Source organism: Salvelinus alpinus, chromosome 13, assembly GCF_045679555.1.
Source record: "Salvelinus alpinus chromosome 13, SLU_Salpinus.1, whole genome shotgun sequence".
NCBI lineage: Eukaryota > Metazoa > Chordata > Actinopteri > Salmoniformes > Salmonidae > Salvelinus > Salvelinus alpinus.
In genome coordinates, this window is record NC_092098.1 from 29,291,819 (window position 1) to 29,313,662 (window position 21,844).

Here is a 21,844-nt window from a genome sequence, read left to right on the forward strand (position 1 = left end):
TGGTAAAATGGTGTTTGACCAAATACAATGCTATTTCTCTGTAAACAAATTAACAACAGACTTTCAGCATGTTTCTAGAGAAGGGCACTCAACGTGTACTGCACTGACACAAATGACTGATTGGTTGAAGGAAATTAATAATAGGAAGACTCTCAGTTCCATTAGATTACACATAATACTGCCTAGATTTTATTGAGAGCTAGACCAGCTCTAGCTAGCTAGGTAGCTAACAAGCTTGTGTGCAGAAAGGCACCAGAATTAAAATAAAAACACATCTTACCTTTTTGTAGTTAACTAACATTGAAGAATGAATCCATTGTTCTCTAATAAAAAATATTTGGAGGGAGGGGCAGGTAGCCTACACCATACTGGCAAATATTTTCAGCTGGCAGGCATGCAGACACTGGAATAAGTTTGAGTGACGGCGATGGCTTTGCATAGGCGTTATTTTGTGGGACTAGGATAAATAATACCCTGAACACATTATGAACGGGTTCCGATGCTTTTAAAACAGTTCTGTTCCGAAACAGTATAGATCACTTTCTTTCTTGGTTCTGGTTCTGTTCTTCAATGTCGTTAGTTTTCTGTTCTGTTCCCTGAACACAATTCACTATTACTGTGTCCAAAACTGATGTTTGACATTTCTCTTTTGCAGGGTTGATTTCAATGTGCCCATGAAGGACCATAAAATCACAAACAACCAGAGGTAAGTTTTAATTTAATCATCTATTTAAAATGTATTATTTTTTTTTAAAATGTATATATTTATTTTTGTATATATATATTTTATTATAATTTTTTTTGTTAAGGGGTGGATCAGCTTAATATTGCGGAAAGAATGTTGCTTCCAATGTAATTGTCTGCATCATTTCCAATCTCCCATATTTTTGTGGTAAATACAGTGGGGCAAAAAAGTATTTAGTCAGCCACCAATTGTGCAAGTTCTCCCACTTAAAAAGATAAGAGAGGCCTGTAATTTCCATCATAGGTACACTTCAACTATGACAGACAAAATGAGAAAACAAAATCCAGAAAATCACATTGTAGGATTTTTAATGAATTTATTTGCAAATTATGGTGTAAAATATATTTTTCAACTGTGCTGTGATGCTTCACAAAATAATTGAACCTTCCTATTCTCATAGCTTCTACAGATTGTAAATTAAAAATAAACATTTTTGCTAAAATAATAATTATATTATTGATTGATTGACTATGGCTTTTCAAATCACCCAGTATTGCTATCTGTAGCGTTAGTTCAAGGCAAATGTTGCAATTCTTCAGCCATTCCTGGATCTGTGACCAAAAACGAGCTACATATGGACAATACCAAAAATAAATGATCTAATGACTCTGCCTCCTCACAGCAGAATCTGCAGAGCTGGGAAGATTGTATCCCCCATGTATATAACATTCTATTAGTTGCAAGAATTTTGTATAGTAATTTAAATCGAAAAATGAAGTTTTGAATCCGGCGTTGTTTTGCGTATCAATTCATAAACCATGTGCCATGGAATGGGTACATCGAAAATCTCTTCCCAACTATTTTGCAATTTATATGGCACAGCTGTCAGTTTTTTGGTCCTTAAATGAAATTGGTATATGTTTTTATTTATCACACTTTTCTTTAACCATTTATGTTTTTTAATATAGGGCCGACATACAAGTTCCTTACTTTTTTCCTCCTCTACTTGCCTGTTCCATTTTTGTGGTAATGCTGCAATTAATTGGTTGTAATTTTGGGTAGAGCAGACATTTCCATATGTCTGTGTTAGCTGCATGTGTGACAACTCCACCAGTCCTATTTATGATATCATTCACTAAAATTATACCTTTTTTAATCAATTAGTATATTTGAATTTAACCACAATATTTGTTGTACTATTTGTTCCGTCCTTTCAGGTGGATTAAACTGAAATTGCAACCAACTCTCTAAGGCTTGTTTAAAAAATAAAGATATTTTGGAGATTATTTCCTTTTCAAACAACGGAAAGTGAGCAGGTGTAATCTAAATAAAGGGGAAAAGGCCCTTCTTGAATATAGGATGAGACATTCGTACCAATTGACTAGAGAACCAGTTTGGATTTAAGTATAACTTTTGTATGACTGATGCCTTTAGTGCAGTGCTTCACAATTATTTTCTGTTACGCCCCCCCTAGGAAGAAGTAAACATTTCGCGCCCCCCAACTCCGCCGCGACTGTAAATAGTATAATTTGTCTATAAAGTTGTTATAAGTACACCTCTGCATAACATTGTATTCTTATTAACATTAAAGAAAACAAAAAAAGAAAGAAATATAGATCAACTTACAACAAAGAATAACTTTATTAACATTGTTTTTTAGTCTGTAACAGAAAAGACTTAAAGTGCATCGATTTGCCTGAAATTAAAAAAAAAATTCAAGCCTTATTTAAACTGTAAATTTTTTTTGACCATTTGATACTGAAAAATTAAATTAAATATAATCAATAAATAATAATCAATTCAAATTGATCAGCACCATTAACTCAGGAGCACAATATATGAAACACTTTGACCTATAAAACAAAAATGAATAAAACAATTTGTGCAGATTTTTTAAAATCAAAATGAGGAAGTCATAGTTTTTATTTTTGCAGCACTTGCGTCATCCAGCATGACAGAGACCATGTCTAATGCTGCAGGCAGTATCAGCTCCTCTGCTATGGAGTGGTTTTTTTTGCACTGAGCAATTTGGTACGCCACCTTATGATGCCAGCAGTGCTCGCTGGTTTACTGAAGTAGCATTCACAAAGCGGAACGATTGTTGGCAATATTCGGCACGTTTTCGCTGAAAAAACTCAAGCGGCTTATCAGCGTGATTGATGTGTAATGTCTTTAAGTGATGCCTTAATTTATTTGGCTTCATGCTGTCCGCTGCCAACATTTTTAGACACAGTAAACATACCGGTCTTTCCTCGTCTCCCACCGTAGTCACAGTGAAGCCAAGCGCTACATACGCGTCGTCATATTTCCTCGTCTTAGCTTTCGGGAGACTTACGTTTGTCTCATTATATCCGTCTCTCTCCGCCTTTCTTTTCATCCCTGTTAAATATTTTTCCATGGTGTCTCTTAAGGGTTTGTTATCTGCACTTCATATCTCCTGCTCTGTGCTGTGTGCTCTTGTTCGGTGCAAAAAAAAAAAAAAAACTACTCCTTGCAGCAAAAAAAGCATGTTCCCCGGGGTCACGTGTTCCCCCATGTTCCCCCTGGCATCGCTCCGAGCCCCTGCAGGGGGGCGCGCCCCACTATTTGAGAAGGACTGTTTTAGTGAGAGGTTTAACCTGTCTAGCCCCGTGGGAAAAGACGCCTAATATCTCCGGCTTTGATTTTATTTGATAAATGTGATAATATCATCGTAAAGTATGTTTTTTCAATATAGTTTTATCCGATTATTGAAATTTTTTCGGGAGTTTAGGCGTGTTGCGTTCTTTGCGTTTGGTGACGAAGGAGAGCTTAGCGCCACTTGGCTAGTTTTGCTTGCTCATTCGAGAGGGAAAAATGCCATTCTAAAACCAAACAACGATTGTTCTGGACAAAGGACCCATTGTACAACATTCTGATGGAAGATCATCAAAAGTAGGACCCATTTATGATGTTATTTCATATATCTGTCGAACATGTTTACTTTTAGTTTGCGCCCAGATTTTGGGCTCTCTCTCGCTATAACGTAAGCTGCATGTCGTAATGAAGTTATTTTTAGAATTCTAACACGGCGATTGCATTAAGAACTAGTGTATCTATCATTTCCTATACAACATGAATTTTTTAGTAAAGTTTATGAATAGTTATTTGGTCAGAATAGGTGAGTGTCAGAAATATATCCGGACATTCTGGGAAAAAGATGCTAAGTTTTCACAATGTATAACCACGGATTTCAGCTCTAAATATGCACATTTTCGAACAAACCATATATGTATTGTGTAATATGATGTTATAGGACTGTCATCTGATGAAGTTTATGAAGGTTAGTGAAAAAATTCATATATTTTGCTGGTTTTTCGCTATCGCTAACGTGCCTATTGCTATCGCTAACGTGCCTTGAATGAATGAATGAATGCGGTTGTGTGGTAGGCTATTGTAGTAAGCTAATATAATGCTATATTGTGTTTTCGCTGTAAAACACTTAAAAAATCTGAAATATTGTCTGGATTCACAAGATGTTTGTCTTTCATTTGCTGTACACCATGCATTTTTCAGAAATGTTTTATGATGAGTATTTAGGTATTTCACGTTGGTCTCTATAATTACTCTGGCTGCTTCGGTGCTATATCTGATGGTAGCTGTGATGGTAGCTGCAATGTAAAACTGATTTATACCTCAAATATGCAAATTTTTCGAACAAAACATAGATTTATTGTATAACATGTTATAAGACTGTCATCTGATGAAGTTGTTTCTTGGTTGGTTCTTGGTTAGTTTGGTTGGTTATGTGCAAGCTACCTGTGCTGTGAAAAATGTCTGTGCTTTTTCGTATTTGGTGGTGAGCTAACATAAATATACGTGGTGTTTTCGCTGTAAAACATTTTTAAAAATCGGACATGTTGACTGGATTCACAAGATGTTTATCTTTCATTTGCTGTATTCGACTTGTTAATGTGTGAAAGTTAAATATTTGTAAAGAATATTTTTTGAATTTCGCGCGCTGCCTTTTCAGTGGAATGTGGGAGGAGTTCCGCTAGCGGAACCCCGGGGCTAGACAGGTTAATTTGGGAACGATTTTTTACAAAGTGAAAACCGCGCCCCCCCTATCCCAAAGAAGTTAATGCTTTAATATTTAATCATTTCTGCCCTCCGAATTCATATTCGTTATATAAATAGGCCCTTTTAATTTTATCTGGCTTGCCGTTCCAAATAAAATGTAATGTTTTGTTCATATAATTTAAAAAGCAGGTCACTAGGTGTAGGCAAAACCATAAGCAAATAGGTAAACTGTGATATCGGACATTTGTGATTTTTCCACAAATAGACAGGTATTTTCCTTTCCATGGTAGCATTTGATCATCTATTAGCAATACACCTTATTAGACTAAATGCTGCTATGTCATTTTATAGGAGCCCTATTCCAGCCTTACTCATACTTTGTACCTGTGTGTTCCAGGATCAAGGCTGCTGTCCCCACCATCAAGCACTGTCTGGATCATGGGGCCAAGGCTGTGGTGCTGATGAGCCACTTGGGTCGTCCTGATGGGAACCCCATGCCTGACAAATTCTCCCTGGAGCCCGTGGCCGCCGAGCTCAAGAGCCTGCTGGGCAAGTGAGACCTCCTGGCTCCTTCCATGGCCCTCCATAGCTGCCTATTACCATGCGCCAAGTGAAATATTACTATTCCCAATTAATTAATCATATTTGTCATTTTGGAAATATTTGGGTTCTTTGTACTTAGTCAGTGTTTCATTATGGAGCCCAATAAAGTACTCAAATGTGCACGTGTTTGCTTTGCACTCATTCTCAGGGATGTGCACTTCTTGAAGGACTGTGTGGGTCCCGATGTAGAGCAGGCCTGCGCCGACCCCGCAGCCGGTTCCGTCATTCTCCTGGAGAACCTGAGATTCCACGTCGCTGAGGAGGGCAAGGGCAAGGACGCCTCCGGAAACAAGGTGGGTGCATATCACCGGCTGCAGTAGCCATTGCCAGAGGCCTTTTCTATTTACATAAATGGAGGACTCCTGCCCTGCAGAGGCCCAAGCTGCAGCTGCGTCTCCATCCTGTGGTGTTAGCGTCAGCAGAGCCGCTAAGGGCAGAGAAGAAAATAGAACCAAGCTTACAGTGGCATGAGTCACCAGTCAGATATCTGACTGAAAAAACAATAATTTTTCAGATTAAGACCAGGGTAGAGAAAATGGTGTCTGTGAGTACATCCATACTATACTTATGAAACTAGAACATAAAAAGACCATGATTTGGGGGATTTTTCACAACATTTAATCCTTTCTAGTGAGTGTACAAAACATTAAGAACACCTGCTCTTTCTATGACAGATTGACCAGGTGAATCCAGGTGAAAGCTATGATCCCTCATCGATGTCACTTGTTAAATCCACTTCAATCAGTGTAGATGAAGGGGAGAAGACCAGTTAAAGGATTTCTAAGCCTGGAGACAACTGAGACATGGATTGTGTATGTATGCCATTGAGAGGAAGAATGTGCAAGACAAAAGATTTAAGTGGCTTTAAACAGGGTATGATAGTAGGTGCCAGGCGCACCGGTTTGTGTCAAGAACTGCAACGCTGCTGGGTTTTTCACACTCAACAGTTTCCTGTGTGTATCAAGAATGGTCCACCACCCAACGGACATCCAGCCAACTTGACACAACTGTGGGAAGCATTGGAGTCAACATGGGCCAGCATCCCTGTGGAATACTTGACACCTTGTAGAGTCCATGCCCCGATGAATTGAGGCTGTTCTGAGGGCAAAAGGTGGGGCGGGGGGTGCAACTCAATATTAGAAAGGTGTTCTTAGTGTTTGGTATACTCTGTGTATATTTTACGTTTTGTATCTTAACACCATAATTGAGAAATAATTAATTGAAGTTTTTGTATTTGTGACATTTTGGCCTTACCTAGCTAAAAAAATGTCTGTACTCATGAGGTATGTAGCCCATCTAAAATCATTTAAATTAGTTTTGATGTGAATATGATGTGATGTGACTTTAAGACTCCATAATATTTCATCTGTAGGTTCTGCAAAGCAAACATTGGTGTCATATGAAGTGTACCGCTTGCACTGTAATATGAGTAGTATTTTGAATTCTATAACAAATTTCTTAGATTAAATGAGGATTATTGAAAAATATAAACCTTTATATTGAAATATACACATTTTTGTTTTGCCAAATTTTTCTATATATTGTTGAACATGATAAACTCTACGGGCAAATCAAAGTTCCAGAGTGGGATTTCTGCTACTTTTAGTTATGATCCAATTTGTAAGCATTACCAACACAGTGAATGTGAAAATAGATTCAAAATGGTTGCCTCTGCTGGTGATTTGCAGGATGTGCAATGATACAAGTGAAAGGAGGGCTGTGATCGGTTAAATTGATTGTCTACTATGCCAATTTCTCTCTATAAAATGGGCCATAACTTTAAAACCAGCAGAGATCCCGCTCTGGAACTTCGATATGCCCGTAGAATATATTATGTTCAACGATATATTGAAAAATTGGCAATCCTTCCTCCAAAGGACCCCCTTGTATGGTTAAATGTCGTGAAAATCCCCCAAATCATGCTCTTTTCTTTATTCTAGTTTCGAGAGGAATGAGCAGCTACAACAGACAGCAGCTCTTAAGAAGGTTGCACCTCTGAGAGTATTATGTCAATGCATAGGTTTATAGGATAAGTTTTGTAGTATCTATGCTTGTGCCTGAATCAAAGGCCAGGAGGCTACTTCTACCACCTCCATCTCCTCTCATACAGCCGCGGTGCTGCCCTGACCTGCTGACATTTTGAGTGAAGGGTAGTGGGTTGTCCCGGGCCGAGCATGTTGCTTTTCTTGCCATGTGAGCCCTGGCTGTTATGCAGCCCTTAGGGAAAGGGGGCAGCTGTCAACCTTTCACAAGGTCCCCCGTTGGCTGGGTGGTGGCAGGCGACGGAGTAGGTAAGCCTAGATGTTACTCCTAACCACTGATTCGGGTTCTGATATTTTTAAATTCATTTTATGGTTAAGGTTAGGATTGTGGGTAGCGTAATCTGATCCCAGGTTTGTGGTTAAGGGCACATTCTATGATGACCTGGTTGAACTGCTCTTGTGCCAACTCATGGCATTTTGATGTGACTTCACAGATCAGCCTTGACCTTTCTGTGAAAGAGTTATAAACTTGGCCTGCTAAAGTGCAGTAGGAACTGGATCAAAAGTATGCACAGTATATTGACGTGCAGTACCCTGATCGTGCAGTCACCTCCACTGGCATTACTGCGGTATGTTCACCATCTTATAGATACACTGTATAGAATCGAAGCACTGCTGCAATGCGTTATTTTATGTTGGTTACTTTCGTCCGCGTGTGCGCGAATTAACTGGGGGACAATGCATGTGCTGGTGGCTTCGTTGCTCCATGGGGAACTCGTAAAGGCTCTCACATCTCTTCCGTGGGGAAAATCAGTTAAACCTGTCCTGAAGGCTCTCATATATTGGCTCATTTAAGCCCTAAAATAAATGTGTTCATATTGGCAGAATGGTGTATATAAATGTGTTCATATGGGCCGACTATTGTATAAAATACATTAAAATGCTCTGCATTCGTTGCATGCCTTTTAGAATAAATAAAACTGGGTTGGGTGAATAACTTGAAAAATGTCATCCATAAGTCTACTAATACATTAATTAATTAATGAATAAAAAAACTTTCACATAATAAATTACAAGGTTGAAATAACATTTATTTTTCTTTCAATTTGATCTATAGAATCTAATTATCAATATAAACTAGGCCTAGCCTACTCAAACATCATTGGCTTTAGCAAGGGCTGTGTAGATTCATTCATTTTCAGCACAAGGAGTTTTTTAGTATTCAGTTTAGGCTAATTATTAGAAATACTGTACTGCTGTTTGTCGGCAGCACACACAATCTTTCAATCAATTGGAGTATTAGGTTATAGTGATGATGGCCTATGTAAAGTTTGTATCAATAGGCTAACAGTTGCATTTTTTCGATATGAAAAGGAGAGGGAAATATGACTGACCTGCACTACACACAGGAAAGTGTCCAGATGACTGAGCTGATTGTCAAGTAGGCTAGGTGTGTGTAACGGCAGCCTTCCTCTTCCTCGTCTGAAGAGAAGGTGTAGCAGGGATCGGACCAAGACGCAGCGTAGTTTGTGCTCAACATACACTGCTCAAAAAACCACTTCTCAGTTCTTATGCTTCCTGGCTGATGTTTTGGTCACTTTTGAATGCTGGCGGTGCTTTCACTCTAGTGGTAGCATGAGACGGAGTCTACAACCCACACAAGTGGCTCAGGTAGTGCAGCTCATCCAGGATGGCACATCAATGCGAGCTGTGGCAAGAAGGTTTGCTGTGTCTGTCAGCGTAGTGTCCAGAGCATGGAGGCGCTACCAGGAGACAGGCCAGTACACCAGGAGACGTGGAGGAGGCCGTAGGAGGGCAACAACCCAGCAGCAGGACCGCTACCTCCGCCTTTGTGCAAGGAGGAGCACTGCCAGAGCCCTGCAAAATGACCTCCAGCAGGCCACAAATGTGCATGTGTCAGCATATGGTCTCACAAGGGGTCTGAGGATCTCATCTCGGTACCTAATAGCAGTCAGGCTACCTCTGGCGAGCACATGGAGGGCTGTGCGGCCCCACAAAGAAATGCCACCCCACACCATGACTGACCCACCGCCAAACCGGTCATGCTGCAGAACGTTCTCCACGGCATCTCCAGACTCTGTCACATGTGCTCATGTGCTCAGTGTAAACCTGCTTTCATCTGTGAAGAGCACAGGGCGCCAGTGGCGAATTTGCCAATCTTGGTGGAGGGTTGTAGACTCCGTCTCATGCTACCACTAGAGTGAAAGCACCGCCAGCATTCAAAAGTGACCAAAACATCAGCCAGGAAGCATAGGAACTGAGAAGTGGTCTGTGGTCACCACCTGCAGAACCACTCCTTTATTGGGGGTGTCTTGCTTATTGCCTATAATTTCCACCTGTTGTCTATTCCATTTGACAACAGCATGTGAAATGTATTGTCAATCAGTGTTGCTTCCTAAGTGAACAGTTTGATTTCACAGAAGTGTGATTGACTTGGAGTTACATTGTGTTGTTTAAGTGTTCCCTTTATTTTTTTGAGCAGTGTATTTAATTAAGACGAATAAAAGTGAACAACCACCCACAAAATCCCAACACAAAACAAGCCACCTAAATATGATTCCCAATCAGAGACAACACAAAACACCTGCCTCTGATTGAGAACCATATTAGGCCAAACATAGAAACAGACAAACTAGACACACAACATAGAATGCCCACCCAGCTCACGTCCTGACCAACACTAAAACAAGTAAAACACACAAGAACACACAGAACGTGACAGTGTGAATGTTCTGAAAGATCAATCATCTGATTACGAAACCCACAACCCATTATGGGGGCCATCAGTGGGACAAAGTTTTGCTGAGTCTATTAGATTGTGTTCATAATGATATGTTAGGCTACGCTGTTAAACCCTTTTTTCACGGGCACACAAATCCAAAGGATTTATGCAATTGCAAAATCAAACGCTTTTAACCAAAGTCACCTAACTTGCGTGGTTCTTCAATAGGCTATGCATAGTCTAATATACCTTACTTGTTGGGTGCGCATTTGGTATCCAGCTGTTTAGTTAGGCCTTGTGATATTGTCGACCATCATCAACTGATCCAGGAAATATTTTTTTGAAGGAGAGTCAAGTGACAAACCGCTGTTGTGATAGGCCTATAGCACACAATGAAAAAACAGCCAGTGCGGGAAAACGGTGTTTGGAAGAATGTCCAGAATATTTTGTCTCATTGGGATCCATGTTGGATCCAATCCAATACCCCTTTATGGTGAATTTGAATTATGTAAATAATGATAATAGTGAGAGCCCAGTAATAGATAGCTCCGATCCCTTTAATCGAGGCTATTGTTACTTTGTGTCTCTAAAATCACAATGTTTCCGTTTTTGTTGTCATGTGACATTTTTTTAAATTGAAAAGATCAAATGTCGGCCTTTTATCATATCCGAATATTTTAGCTTGATCTGTTTATTTAATACATTCGGTAGCCTATGCTACAAAATATAATATTCTGCCTATATGAACAAATTTATTTTAGGCCATGAAGCCTAAAGAACAGCTACATGATTTCATGAAAAGCAGCAAATACACATTGTTTCACATTCTTTAATAAAAGATTCAGAAACAGGAAATAGGCTACAGCTACCTTCAGTTTTCCCGCCAAATTGGCTTACATGAAACTCAATGTATCGCAACGATGTTGAGTGTGCGGGGGTCTGTACGCAGCGTAGCACTTTCCACAAAAAGAACTGAACCGTGGATTAGTCTCTCCTGGCCCATAGACTACTTTCAGGGTGAGGGACCCTCTAACATTACGTTTTAAAATATAGAACTTCCCTTTTATGTTCAGTAACGATCGAAGTGTGGAGGCCAGTGTTTTCTCTTGACGTTTGGACTATTTGTGTAAATCACCTTACCTTTGTATCGTGCCTTGTGTGTTGAGCCTCTGAATTGTCTTGCATCACTACTCATATGTGCCACACCTAGTGTTCTGCCACACTGGTGGAGTTAATGCAGGCACAGCTTTACCTGGTGGCCTCTAGAGCAGGGTTTCCCAAATTCTGTCCTGTCCCCCCCCCCGTGCATGCTTTTTCTGTGGGGGGGGGGCAGTTTGGGAAGCCCTGCCAAGAGGTGTAGTGCATGACAGAATTTCAGAGCGCACATTTGTACAAAATGGCCGCAGACATTCATGGATGGATGACGGATCCCCTCACTGTTCTGGGTGCAGGGAGAAGGCAAAGAAGTACTGCCTGAAGCTCAAAGGGAGTTCCTTCTAAACTTCCTGAAGAAGCCACTAGGTGCCCAGAGATGTGAGATGGAAAAAGGGTCAATGGAGCTATGGAAAGCTATAAATAACATGATGGATGTGGCGCTGGACACTCACCAAAAGGCCTGGCAAGCAGAACCGGATGCCTTGGCCAGGAGTAGTACTCTACAGTGTATTGTCAGCATGGAGGATGGACATTTACTCACCCAGTCCCCTGAGCAAGAAGTCAAAGTTTCTGTCAGCAAACCAGATAATAGGGAAAATGTGCTAAAAGCTCCGCTAACTACCGAAGCTGAGAAGAGGAAGAAGGCTAAAGAAAGCCTGCTGAAACAGAAAGAGCAACGGCGATCCGCCAAGCTGGAGAAGTATTGGAAGGGTACTTTGCAGGAGCTGCAAACTTTGAAACGGGTAAATAGAAGAAAATGTGCTCCACACGATGAAGCTGAAGACTTGAAGAGGAGGCTGAAAATGTTTCAATATCTCCTGTGCAAAACTGAAGAGGAGAAAAAGTGTCTTTGAGAAGAGGTTGATGACCTCAATGAAGAATGCACAGTCCAAGGAAAGTGCATTGAGAACTTGAAACGGGAGAGGAGTGAGCTATAGACCAAAGTGGAAGAACTGGTGCAGGTACCCGAGAGTCAAGATAAAGAAACCGAGACTTGTGCGTCTTATACTGTTCCTCAAGCTGTAAGCTGCCAAACCAGCACATTAATAGATGGTCACAGCCAGACGGACGCCCCACCAGATTTAATCTCCGTGAGAAGCCAGATTGACAGGCTTGATGAATCGCATAAGAATGATGCATCTCAAAACTGCCCATCCCATGCTGATGTTAACCATGATTCATGTGAGTGTGACCCCAGTGCAATGCTGAAGGCCCAGTGCACTCAAGAAGAAGAAGAGTGGTGGTGGCATGCTGAGCGGGAGATGGAAGATGATTGCCAAATGCTGAACTACCAGGGTCCCACTAACTCGGTGAGTGAATCCATTTCATATGGTAATGTTTCTTATGGGAAACATTCAGAACCAGAGATGGCAAATGAAGAGACATGAATGACTAACCACCATGGAAGCAAGTCTCACCTCCCACACCACAAGGTTGCAGCTGCCAGCCAGGAGGAGCCCTGGTACCAAAGCTGCCACAACAAAGAAGGGTGCGCGGAAAGATTGGACCAAGTTGGGCCATTACTGTAAACCACCGTTTCATTTGATAAATATACCAGCTTTTGCCTGGTTTTGAACCGTGCCTTATGTGTTGCACCTCTGAATTGTCTCGCATCACTATCCTCCTATGTTCCACACCTAGTGATCTGCCACATGTATTATAGACCATTAATACACTTGATTAACTTTGCCATCAGAACAGCCTCAATTCGTAGGGGCATGGTATTGTCGTGACGTTGCTACCATTAATGCGATGATGGCTATTCATCGAATAATTACATACCACGTTCAATTATTACGCATTTAAATTAATCATATAACAATTAAGTAGTAATCTGGGGCACCACGGGAAAAGTTTAACGAGTTACCGTTTCCCGAATTAAATATCAGAATATCTCGATATACTATCCGTCATCCATCAATAATTTGCTCCTGTTTCAGTCTCATTCTGAACGTCGTAATATCCTATAAATCTGCACGAACCCTAGTCTCCATGATGAATCGGCGATACACAAATTGGCTTATTTATTTACTAACTAATGAAATAATCACACAGAATTACATAAACACACACAATAGATTATACATTGATTACTAACACAATGCAATTAAAAGTCCCTAGTGGACTAACCCGATATGGCGGCTGGTTGCACAAAGAAAAGGGGTGGGGAAGGAGAGCGGGAGAAGGAGAGCAAAGGAATTCAACTATCGTACATACAGTTGAATACTACGCTCATGGTAAATATGGATATTTAGCACCCGAACAACCGCTCATTCGGGTTTTAGAAATGCAATGTACATATTTACGCATGTATGTCTTTGTCGTCTCTCTCTGTTGAAATCACTCGATCAGTCTGTGGAGAGTAGTTTGACAGAAGTCTCTGGTTGTCCACCAGAAGTCACAATGTACTTAGTAGTTGTGGAAGTAGGCTATCTTTGTTCTAGAAGTGTTCGTTAGACTGGATCCATCAGAGTACCACACAATGGTGGGAGGAAAATGTTCTTCCCCTCTCGTTCTTCCCCTCTCCAACATGTAGTCTTTATCTTCTTAACTCGAGAGTTTGAGTCTTACAATTTCTGGTCTGGTAGAGTCTAACCATTCGTGACATCTGGCGCAACACCGTCCGTATACTGGTCTCAATGGTTGATTATTCAGGGTACAGCTAGAACCATTTTACATGCCAGCAGCAACCCGGCAATGTACTGGTCTGTAGAGATTTTCTTCTCTGTTGAAAGTTTCAGAGTTTCTAACCATTTCGTATCGTTCAGCTCACGCTGTCGGTCACGCTGTTTTATTATGTTAATTAATCAGCGAGTCCTTTTAAGCACTCGCCTTGCAGGGCAGTTCCATCATGTTGCCCCAATGTCTGTGCTCACGTGGGTGTGGTTACTGACTTGGCAAAAGTCTGAAAAAACATTCTCATTTAGAAGGCTAAAATCACATTTCATCTTCTCACAAATAGTTTAATATTTAATCATATAAGTTACACAACATTTAGATGTAAACCTGACCCCTTGAATGCGTAAACTTTCAGAGATAGTTATTATAACTGATTTGATAGGATTATTGTCCCACCAACCATTTCCCACATTATTTACGTTAGAAATATTGTTTCAATGTCCAACCTTTTTATATTACAGTACTGCAAAGTCTCGCTCTGTTGTAACAAAGGGATTTTTAACTTCCATTTCTGCAGAGTGGGAGAGAGAGTTCCTGCAAGGTATTTATGACTATCATAAAACTGGCAAACTCCCCCAGGAGAGGGGGGGTCTTGAAACCTTTGGTTAGCCTGCACCTTTGATCTCCATCCAGGAGGCCAAGTCATGACAGTATTCTACAAAGTGTCAAGTGTTCCACAGGGATGCTGGCCCATGTTGACTCCAATGGTTCCCACAGTTGTCAAGTTGGCTGGATGTCCTTTGGGTGGTGGACCGTAGTTAATACACACACGGGAAACTGAGCGTGTGAAACCAAGCAGTGTTGCATTTCTTGACACACTCAAACCGGTGCGTTGAATGGCACACTTACACCATCCATGTCTCAGTTTCTCTCAAGGCATAAAAATCCTTATTTTCAACGGTCTCCTCCCCTTCATCTACACTGATTGAAAGCAATTTAACAGGTGACATCAATAAGGGATTGTAGCTTTCACCTGAATTTACCTTTGTCAGTCTGTCATGGAAAGAGCAGTTTTGTACACTGTGTAGATATGGGTCATATTGTTGAATTTCCAAAAATGAACTATAACTTCATATAAAGAATGACTAGGCATTGATACCATCTATATGAATAAATGAGGCCTCTATATACTGCACAATGGGTCGTACAGCTCTCTATTCTAGATGTAATAGAGCCTGATGGTTGTAACCGGAGCCCTCTGCCATCTATAACAATGTGTTCTATCCTCTCTCCTTTCTCTGCTAGACCAAAGCAACCCAGGAGCAGATTGATTTCTTCAGAGCCTCTCTGTCTAAACTGGGAGATGTCTACGTCAATGATGCCTTCGGCACAGCACACAGAGCCCACAGGTAGGTTCACTGGACACTATCAATCAATCAAGTTTATTTTATATAGCCCTTCGTACATCAGCTAATATCTCGGAAGTGCTGTACAAAAAACCCAGCCTAAAACCCCAAACAGCAAGCAATGCAGGTGTAGAAGCACGTTGGCTAGGAAAAACTCCCTAGAAAGGCCAAAACTTAGGAAGAAACCTAGAGAGGAACCAGGCTATGAGGGGTGGCCAGTCCTCTTCTGGCTGTGCCGGGTGGAGATTATAACAGAACATGGCCAAGATGTTCAAAATGTTCATAAATGACAAGCATGGTCAAATAATAATCAGGAATAAATTTCTGTTGGCTTTTCATAGCCGATAATTTAAGAGTTGAAAACAGCAGGTCTGGGACAGGTAGGGGTTCCAGAACAGTTGAAACTGGGACAGCAGCAAGGCCAGGTGGACTGGGGACAGCAAGGAGTCATCATGCCCGGTAGTCCTGACGTATGGTCCTAGGGCTCAGTTCCTCCGAGAGAGAGAGAGAAAGAAAGAGAGAAGGAGAGAATTAGAGAGAGCCAAGATGTTCAAAATGTTCATAAATGACAAGTATGGTCAAATAATAATCAGGAATAAATGTCAGTTGGCTTTTCATAGCCGATAATTAAGAGTTGAAAACAGCAGGTCTGGGACAGGTAGGCGTTCCATAACCGCAGGCAGAACAGTTGAAACTGGGACAGCAGCAAGGCCAGGTGGACTGGGGACAGCAAGGAGTCATCATGCCCGGTAGTCCTGACGTATGGTCCTAGGGCTCAGTTCCTCCGAGAGAGAGAAAGAAACTACTGTGGAGTGATGATGATTATTGTCCTTCAAGATAATTATTTTTCTGTCAAATCACTCATTGCCACTCCGTGTCTCCTACTTTCCTTAATCTTATTCTCTTCTTTCTTCCTCTCTTGCTCTTTTTTTCTGTCTCCTTGCTTCTCCTTCTCACACTGCTTTTCCTCTCCCTTTCTCCCCTTCCCCGGATACCTGCCTCTCCCTCCCCCAGCTCCATGGTTGGAGTGAACCTGTCCCAGAAGGCTGCAGGTTTCCTGATGAAGAAGGAGCTGGACTACTTTGCCATGGCTCTGGAGAAACCAGCCAGGCCCTTTCTGGCCATTCTCGGAGGGTAAGTAACTGGTCCACGGCTCTGGTTATGGATGGGGCTGGGATAGCTCATCGGTGATCAATTAGGAATAAAGTACCCAGAGGCCTGCATCTGCTTCTCTGGTATCACTCTATTGAGCACTGGCTCTTCAACTAGCAGCACAAAAAACACCAATGTTTGTGGAGTGTTCTTTGTTACATTCTCTTTCTGTTTCATAGTTGTATTACAACACGGTGACAGCTTTTTATAATGATACCCCAAAATACCCCAACCACCAAGACGCATGGTCAGCAAGATGCACGGTCAAATGAAAACATCAGTCGCCTAAAATCACTATAAGCGCAAAGTGTGCTTGATAAATAGTGAAAATCAGCACAAAAGCAATAATGGCATTATAATGAATGTGTCGATATGACAGCAGTCAGATAGTCTATTATTTATACGTTGGATACCATGAAGAATTGACGAATGTCTGTTTCTTTGTCATCAAAATGGAGCTAACGCATGATCTCTCTGAAGCATTCCCGTGACATGGTTTCTCTAAAGAAAAGTATCCCATAGATGTCTGACCAGAAGCTCTCCATATAGACGCTCTTTACACCGAATGCTCCACGGACACACAGGATTGAAATGAATGCTTCCAGCTCATCAACAGTCTGATCCCAGGCAGTGTCTCCTTGCTCCGTGTGCGCCTTAGCCACAGTACAGTCCCTGAATGCTGTAGCATGTCCATGTCACATAATCAACGAAAGATGGTGAGTGCATTGCTGATGTTGTTTTTTGCTTGAGCTGCAGGACCTGCGCTCTTAGTGATGAGATTTTGTGCTGATAATCGACCCATAGCGTTGTCACCGGCTTGTTCTATGTAAACGGTGCTGTCCCTTCCTCGCTCCTGTCTTACTGTTTCATTTGGTAGTGGCACGAGCACATGCGTGGTGTGCACCGTTCTGCCTGTTTTTGCGCTTAGGCCTCTGTGTTATTCAGGCTGAGGCTCAGAATCTGAAGAATAATCATCAGCGATGTCAAGATTAATTTCTTCCCCGCCGTCTGAGTCGTTTTCATTCAGATCTTGTAGCAGCCCTAACGCAGTATGTGTATCCCTTCGTCTTCTTGCCATTGTAAATTACGCACTCTCTCACTGTGTACTCCAAGTATGCCAGAGTAGACTGATAAAACTGCTTGGATTTGAAGGACTGATATAGGGTACACACCATTTTGAGATAATAATTAGAATATACCAATGCAATAGGATGTTCCTCCCTGATCTTCTTTCACAATTGGTGATTACATCATTATGCATCATTCGCTTACCCTCCCTCATCAACTCAACCATTCTCCCCATCACACTTTCCTTCATTTATTTAATCTGTTACAGGTGTGAAATTAGTTTAGGTTCAGTTTTGAGGCAATTATCATGGTAATTTATCAACTGGGCACGGCACATTCCACTATCAGGAGAAGGAGCAGAGCAGGTCCTACTGTCAGGAGGAGGGGCAACGGGGAAAACAATTCAAAAAAGGACGTGCCCTCATAAAACTGTTTAACTAATATTAAAGAAGTCTTGATGTATTGCTTGCCTGAGGTAGAGTACCTCATGATAAGCTGTAGACCACACTACCAAAAGTTCTCATCTATATTATTCGTAGCCATCTATTTATCACCACAAACCAATGCTGGCACTAAGACCGCACTCAACAAGCTGTATAAGACCATAAGCAAACAAGAAAATTGTCATCCAGAAGCTGCGCTCATAGTGGCCGGGGATTTTAATGTCGGCAAACTTAAATCTGTTTTACTGAATTTCTACCAGCATGTCACGTGCAACCAGAGGAAAAAAAACTCTAGACCACCTTTACTCCACACACAGAGACTCATACAAAGCCTTCCCTCACCCTCCATTTGGCAAATCTGACCATAATTCTATCGTCCTGATTCCTGCTTACAAGCAAAAACTAAAGCAGGAAGTGCCAGTGACTCGCTCAATACGGAAGTGGTCAGATGACGCGGATGCTACGCTACAGGACTGTTTTGCTAGCACAGACTGGAATATGTTCCGTGATTCATCCAATGGGATTGAGGAGTATACCACATCAGTCACCGGCTTCATCAATAAGTGCATCGACGATGTTCTCTCCACAGTGACCGTATGTACATATCCCAACCAGAAGCCATAGATTACAGGCAACATCCACACCGAGCAAAAGGCTAGAGCTGCCAAGGAGCGGGACACTAATCCAGACGCTTATAAGAAATCCCACTACGCCCTCAGACGAACCATCAAACAGGCAAAGCGTCAATACAGGACTAAGATTGAATCCTACTACACCGGCTCTGACGCTCGTCGGATGTGGCAGGACTGATCGGAAAAGACGGGCCGAACAGGCCCCCATTAACATTGACGGGGCTGTAGTGGAGCGGGTCAAAAGGTTCAAGTTCATTGGTGTCCACATCACAAACGAACTATCATGGTCAAACACACCAAGACAGTCTTGAAGAGGGCACCAAAACACCTTTTCCCCCGCAGGAGACTGAAAAGATTTGGCATGATCCTCAAAAAGTTCTACAGCTGCACCATCGAGAGCATCCTGACCGGTTGCATCAGCGCCTGGTATAGCAACTGCTCGGCATCTGACCGTAAGGTCCTACAGAGGGTAGTGCGTACAGCCCAGTACATCACTGGGGCCAAGCTTCCTGCCATCCAGGACTTATATACTAGGCAGTGTCAGAGGACGGCCCAATAGATTGTCAAAGACTCCAGTCACCCAAGTCGGACTATTTTCTCTGCTACCACACTGCTGCTACTCGCTTTTTATTATCTATGCATAGTCACTTTACCCCTACCTCCATGTACAAATTACCTCGACTAACCTGTACCCACGCACGACGTTGGCTCGGTACCAGTACCTCCTGTGTATAGCCTTGTTAATATTTACTAAATATATATATAAAAAAGTATTTCTTAACTCTATTTCTTGAACTGCATTGTTGGTTAAGGACTTGTAACTAAGCATTTCACGTTAAGGTCTACACCTGTTGTATTTGGCGCATCAAGTTTGATTTGAACTCCAATTCTGTTTGTGATATTAAGATTCTAACAATGGCAGTGTGTTCTATAGACTTATTTAGGAAAGGTCAAGGACAGAGGGGGTCAGGACTTAAAAAATGGCAGAGTTATTAAAAGAATTACCTTCATGAGCAGTCAAAATGACTGCTTTAGCTAGAGTTTCTAGTGTTAAAGGAGAATTCCACTCAAAAACTATCTTTTGGTATTTGTTTCATTAGTCCAGTGCTTCTCAATTATTTTCTGTTAAGCCCCCCCTAGGAAGAAGTAAACATTTCGCGCCCCCCCAACTCTCCGCCGCGACTGTAAATAGTATAATTTGTCTATAAAATTGTTATAAGTACACCTCTGCATAACACTGTATCCTTATTAACATTAAAGAAAACAAAAAAAGAAAGAAATATAGATCAACTTACAACAAAGAATAACTTTATTAACATTGTTTTTTAGTCTGTAACAGAAAAGACTTAAAGTGCATCGATTTGCCTGAAATGTTAAAAGAAATTCAAGCCTTATTTAAACTGTAAACATTTTTTGACCATTTGATACTGAAAAATAAAATATAATCAATAAATAATAATACATTCAAATTGATCAGCAACATTAACTCAGGAGCATAATATATGAAACACTGACCTATAAAACAAAAATGAATAAAACAATTTGTGCTGATTTAAAAAAATAAATAAATGAGGAAGTCATAGTTTTTATTTTTGCAGCACTTGCGTCATCCAGCATGACAGAGACCATGTCTAATGCTGCAGGCAGTATCATCTCCTCTGCTATGGAGTGGGTTTTTTTGCACTGAGCAATTTGGTACGCCACCTTATGATGCCAGCAGTGCTCGCTGGTTTACTGAAGTAGCATTCACAAAGCGGAACGATTGTTGGCAATATTCGGCACGTTTTCGCTGAAAAAACTCAAGCGGCTTATCAGCATGATTGGGGTGTAATGTCTTTAAGTGATGCCTTAATTTATTTGGCTTCATGCTGTCCGCTGCCAACATTTTTAGACACAGTAAACATACCGGTTTTTCCTCGTCTCCCACCGTAGTCACAGTGAAGCCAAGCGCTACATACGCGTCGTCATATTTCCTCGTCTTAGCTTTCGAGAGACTTACGTTTGTCTCATTATCTCCATCTCTCTCCGCCTTTCTTTTCATCCCTGTTAAATATTTTTCCATGGTGTCTCTTAAGGGTTTGTTATCTGCACTTCATATACAGTGGGGCAAAAAAGTATTTAGTCAGCCACCAATTGTGCAAGTTCTCCCACTTAAGATGAGAGGCCTGTAATTTTCATCATAGGTACACTTCAACTATGACAGACAAAATGAGAAAAATAAATCCTGAAAATCACATTGTAGGATATTTAATGAATTTATTTGCAAATTATGGTGGAAAATAAGTATTTGGTCACCTACAAACAAGCAAGATTTCTGGCTCTCACAGACCTGTAACTTCTTCTTTAAGAGGCTCCTCTGTCCTCCACTCGTTACCTGTATTAATGCCACCTGTTTGAACTTGTTATCAGTATAAAAGACACCTGTCCACAACCTCAAACAGTCACACTCCAAACTCCACTATGGCCAAGACCAAAGAGCTGTCAAAGGACACCAGAAACAAAATTGTAGACCTGCACCAGGCTGGGAAGACTGAATCTGAAATAGGTAAGCAGCTTGGTTTGAAGAAATCAACTGTGGGAGCAATTATTAGGAAATGGAAGACATACAAGACCACTGATAATCTCCCTCGATCTGGGGCTCCACGCAAGATCTCACCCCGTGGGGTCAAAATGATCACAAGAATGGTGAGCAAAAATCCCAGAACCACACGGACGGACCTAGTGAATGACCTGCAGAGAGCTGGGACCAAAGTAACAAAGCCTACCATCAGCAAGGGCATTGAAGATGAAATGTGGCTGGGTCTTTCAGCATGACAATGATCCCAAACACACCGCCCGGGCAACGAAGGAGTGGCTTCGTAAGAAGCATTTCAAGGTCCTGGAGTGGCCTAGCCAGTCTCCAGATCTCAACCCCATAGAAAATCTTTGGAGGTAGTTGAAAGTCCGTGTTGCCCAGCAACAGCCCCAAAACATCACTGCTCTAGAGGAGATCTGCATGGAGGAATGGGCCAAAATACCAGCAACAGTGTGTGAAAACCTTGTGAAGACTTACAGAAAACGTTTGACCTCTGTCATTGCCAACAAAGGGTATATAACAAAGTATTGAGAAACTTTTGTTATTGACCAAATACTTATTTTCCACCATAATTTGCAAATAAATTCATTAAAAATCCTACAATGTGATTTTCAGGATTTATTTTTCTCATTTTGTCTGTCATAGTTGAAGTGTACCTATGATGAAAATTACAGGCCTCTCATCTTTTTAAGTGTGAGAACTTGGACAATTGGTGGCTGACTAAATACTTTTTTGCCCCACTG

At 41.3% G+C, this 21,844-nt stretch overlaps 1 protein-coding gene across 1 annotated transcript in view; it reads left to right on the forward strand.

The window, feature by feature from the left end:
- Nucleotides 1–21,844, forward strand: part of LOC139537505 (phosphoglycerate kinase) — a 42,965-nt gene that overhangs the window by 13,400 nt on the left and 7,721 nt on the right. Inside the window, exons 2-6 of the mRNA XM_071338899.1 lie at nucleotides 656–706; nucleotides 5,121–5,276; nucleotides 5,475–5,619; nucleotides 15,131–15,234; nucleotides 16,246–16,365. Coding sequence (XP_071195000.1) covers nucleotides 656–706; nucleotides 5,121–5,276; nucleotides 5,475–5,619; nucleotides 15,131–15,234; nucleotides 16,246–16,365 — 576 coding nt within the window. The remainder of the gene's footprint in view (nucleotides 1–655; nucleotides 707–5,120; nucleotides 5,277–5,474; nucleotides 5,620–15,130; nucleotides 15,235–16,245; nucleotides 16,366–21,844) is intronic.